The sequence below is a fragment of the Electrona antarctica genome (genome assembly GCF_951216825.1).
Source record: "Electrona antarctica genome assembly, chromosome: 1".
NCBI classification, from domain to species: Eukaryota; Metazoa; Chordata; class Actinopteri; order Myctophiformes; family Myctophidae; genus Electrona; species Electrona antarctica.
The window spans coordinates 30,815,381-30,818,647 of record NC_136806.1 but is presented as its reverse complement, the minus strand read 5'-3'; the positions used below and the strand labels follow the sequence as shown (position 1 = coordinate 30,818,647).

Genomic DNA, 3,267 nt, shown 5'->3' with positions numbered 1-3,267 from the left:
TGTTAGTGACACATTGTCACAGCCAACCCATCAAGTCTGATAAAAAGAAGAAACATAATTATAGGTTTTGATGGATGTAACCTTTTACTCTGACATTCAACCAACTCACTGATGGCTTTAGAAAAGGTCACGAGCAAGTAAAATAAAATCAACCATATTGTACGTTAATTATAGTGAATTTGAAAATAGATATGAAATGTTCCGGAAAACCAGCCACTTCACATTAATTACTCTATATTAACAGCATGGCATCTCTGACGTCATGATTATGACAGGGTTTAGGACCCTGATGCCGATCTCCAACCTTGCTTTCCTCAGCAAGACGCTGGAAAGAGAAGTTGCTGCACAGCTTGTGTCAGCAGATGTTGTGCTTATGTTGATGGCAAATATTCCTTTTCACAAAGACTTGGAAACCTATTCTAAAACTCGCTTTTCAGCCATGACATTCTTTCCTTGTACCGTTATATCCAGACTGGAAAGAGGATAATTCAATTCCTCATTCATTGGCAGAACTGGGAGTTGGCAAGTTATGCACAGTGAGTGAGTGCTTATTTTAACAGGTAGGTTAACTACCTTTATTGTTTTCTTGCCTACACACAACAGGCTGCAGCACAGCAGGCTACGTGCAGTGGTAAGGAGAGAGCGTGGCAACTGTCTGAGATGGACACAGCGACAGAGACTCTTGCATGGCATAGATATAGTTGAGTTTGAGTTGTTGCCCAGAATTGCATGGACGAACTCGGCACAATACTCAGAGGCACAACGTACTCAAAATTCCTCAAATGGAGATGACTGATGCGTCATGTTAATGATGTCACAGATGACTGATGTATTATATAGATGCCTGATGGCTTCCATGTATCTGTGCATATTTCACCCACGAAACGCTCGGTTCTAGAGAATACAACAAAATGGCCAACCAAGAGGAGTTGCTGAGATCGTTCGTTTCTGTAACCGATGTTGACGAAGAAAGGGCCAGGTTCTTCTTGGAGTCTTCCGCATGGAATTTGGAGGAAGCACTGACTACTTTCTTGGATGATGCCGGTGAAGATGCCATAGTGACACATCCTCGGCAAGAGAGAGTATCCTCCGTGTCCCAGCCCACAAGTCCCAGCGTTAGGCCCAGAGTGATGACCTTTGGAGATCTTGCGAGATCTTCGGCTGACCCGCATCAGAGGGAGGAGAGCGATGGCGAGGAAGGCCAACGTTTCTTTGCAGGAGGGTCAGAGCACAGCGGGCAGCAGGTTATCGGACCTCCTAAGAAGAACTCTGATGAAATGGTGAGAGACCTGTACAAGGGTTTCAAGGAACAAGGGGCTGTGCCTCGGGCAGAACCCAGCAGAGCCCCGGTGGCTTTCGTTGGTGGAGGCCACAGGCTCGGAGCCAGCCCCGAGGAGCAATCTGCCCGCGTGGCTGCAGAGAGGGAATCCTCCAACCGGCCGATGCAGCATGTGCACGTGGTCATGCACATGTGGAGGACGGGCTTCTCCGTGGACAAAGGCGAGCTCAGGCTCTACGATGATTCCAATAACACCAAATTCCTCGAGGACATCCGCACCGGGAGCGTTCCTCTGGAGCTAGCGAGGCGCGCTCTAGGGGGCCAGGTCCACCTGGACATCGAGGACCACAGGAACGAGGACTACGTCAAACCCAAGGTGGCCTTCAAGGCCTTTGGCGGTGAAGGGCAGCTGTTGGGAAGCGCTGCCGCCCCAGAGCTGTTTTCAGACCTGCCGGAAGCCCATCGAGACGAACAGGCCGCCAACGAGGCCAAGGCAAGTGCATCCGTGACCCTCGACCCGTCCCAGCCCGTCACGAATATTCAAATCCGATTGGCTGACGGTGGCAGGCTGGTGCAGAAGTTCAACCATACCCACAGGGTGTCGGACGCGCGCCAGTTCGTGATGGACGCGCGGCCCGCCATGGCCAGCCAAGAGTTTGTCCTCATGACAACCTTCCCCAACAAGGTGCTGACAGACGAGAGCCTTACACTGCAGGACGCCGACCTCCTCAACGCCGTCATCATCCAGAAGCTACAGTAAAGGAAAAGAGTCATACACTCATTCCCTTTCCGCCCCCTGCTCTGGTGCAATAGGCGTGGCCTCTTGAGAGGAAAAACCCGCTGACTCAACGTATGGTCTTGTGATTTATTGAATCTCCGCCAGGTCGAACCCAAGGGGGGCAAGATGATGTTATAGCCCCAGTGTTTTTCTCACAAACCACAGGTCTGGTCTGCAGCTACTCTGCCAGTAGGCCGCGGAACATATCCTTGTGTGGTTGCCAGAGGCTCTCGCAAACACTTACTTACTGTTATTTGTGTGGTTGCCAGAGGCTCTCGCAAACACTTACTTACTGTTACTGTTCTTTTCCGATATTGTAATTTTTTTTCTCCCTTTTCACATTTTGTCAATTTATAATCTTACATCTACCTTCCCTCTGAACTACCGATCAAAGATTGTCCCAAATATGGAGTTCCACACAGATGTCGTCAATATTAAGTCATCAATTTGAGATTCTCTGGTGGAGACATGGACTCCACCGCGCGCACCTTTAAGCTGCGTTCAGACTTGGATGGTTAGAGCGGCGCGATTACATACAAAGTCAATGCAGAGACAATAGTTATGCGAACGGCAGCAGCGTGACCTGGCGCAACACAAACGTGACGAACCGAGGCGAATATACATATTCAAGTCTGAACGCACCTTTACAGTTCTTTTTTGAGAGGCGCTAGCCTTTCAGAACTGACATGTGGCAGCCAGGTCTATGGACTTTCATGCCCGCCAAAAAAACAGGACCCCAATGGTGAAGTCATATATCGACTTTTAATGTTTGCTTTTTAGCAGTGAGGTCATGTGGCAGCCACAGCCACAAAATCACACTTTTTTCGACAACCAGCTTTGTCTGTACCCGTGTATGTGTATGTGTACCCGTGTATGTGTATGTGTACCCGTGTACCTGTACGTGGCCCCACGCACAGGTGAGCATGGTTGCTATGGTTAGTGTGTGACGTCACTGCACCACTCAGTTCACACGGGTGTGATTTTTTTTTTAATCGATGCGTAACATTCTGAATATCTCTCCTTCCTACTCCTCATCATCAAATTATTCTCGGGTATGAAAAAGTGCTCATAACAAATAATATTTCATGTTAACGACGTTACAATGAACGTTACAATGAACATAGCCTTTTGAATGTGTTGGGATTCAGGTGTTGGGCTTCACGACAGGCCATAGGGTTGACCAGAATGTGTTTGGATTCAGGTGCAAAAA

The 3,267-nt window shown here is 48.5% G+C and overlaps 1 protein-coding gene across 1 annotated transcript; it reads left to right on the top strand.

Annotated features, from left to right (window-relative positions):
* Positions 1-911: 911 nt before the first annotated feature.
* Positions 912-2,039, top strand: LOC306922686 (NSFL1 cofactor p47-like; the record flags this gene model as incomplete). Its single annotated transcript, XM_079500461.1, has 1 exon — positions 912-2,039. One exon carries the CDS (start codon positions 912-914, stop codon positions 2,037-2,039), a length of 1,128 nt encoding a protein of 375 aa, XP_079356587.1.
* Positions 2,040-3,267: the final 1,228 nt, after the last annotated feature.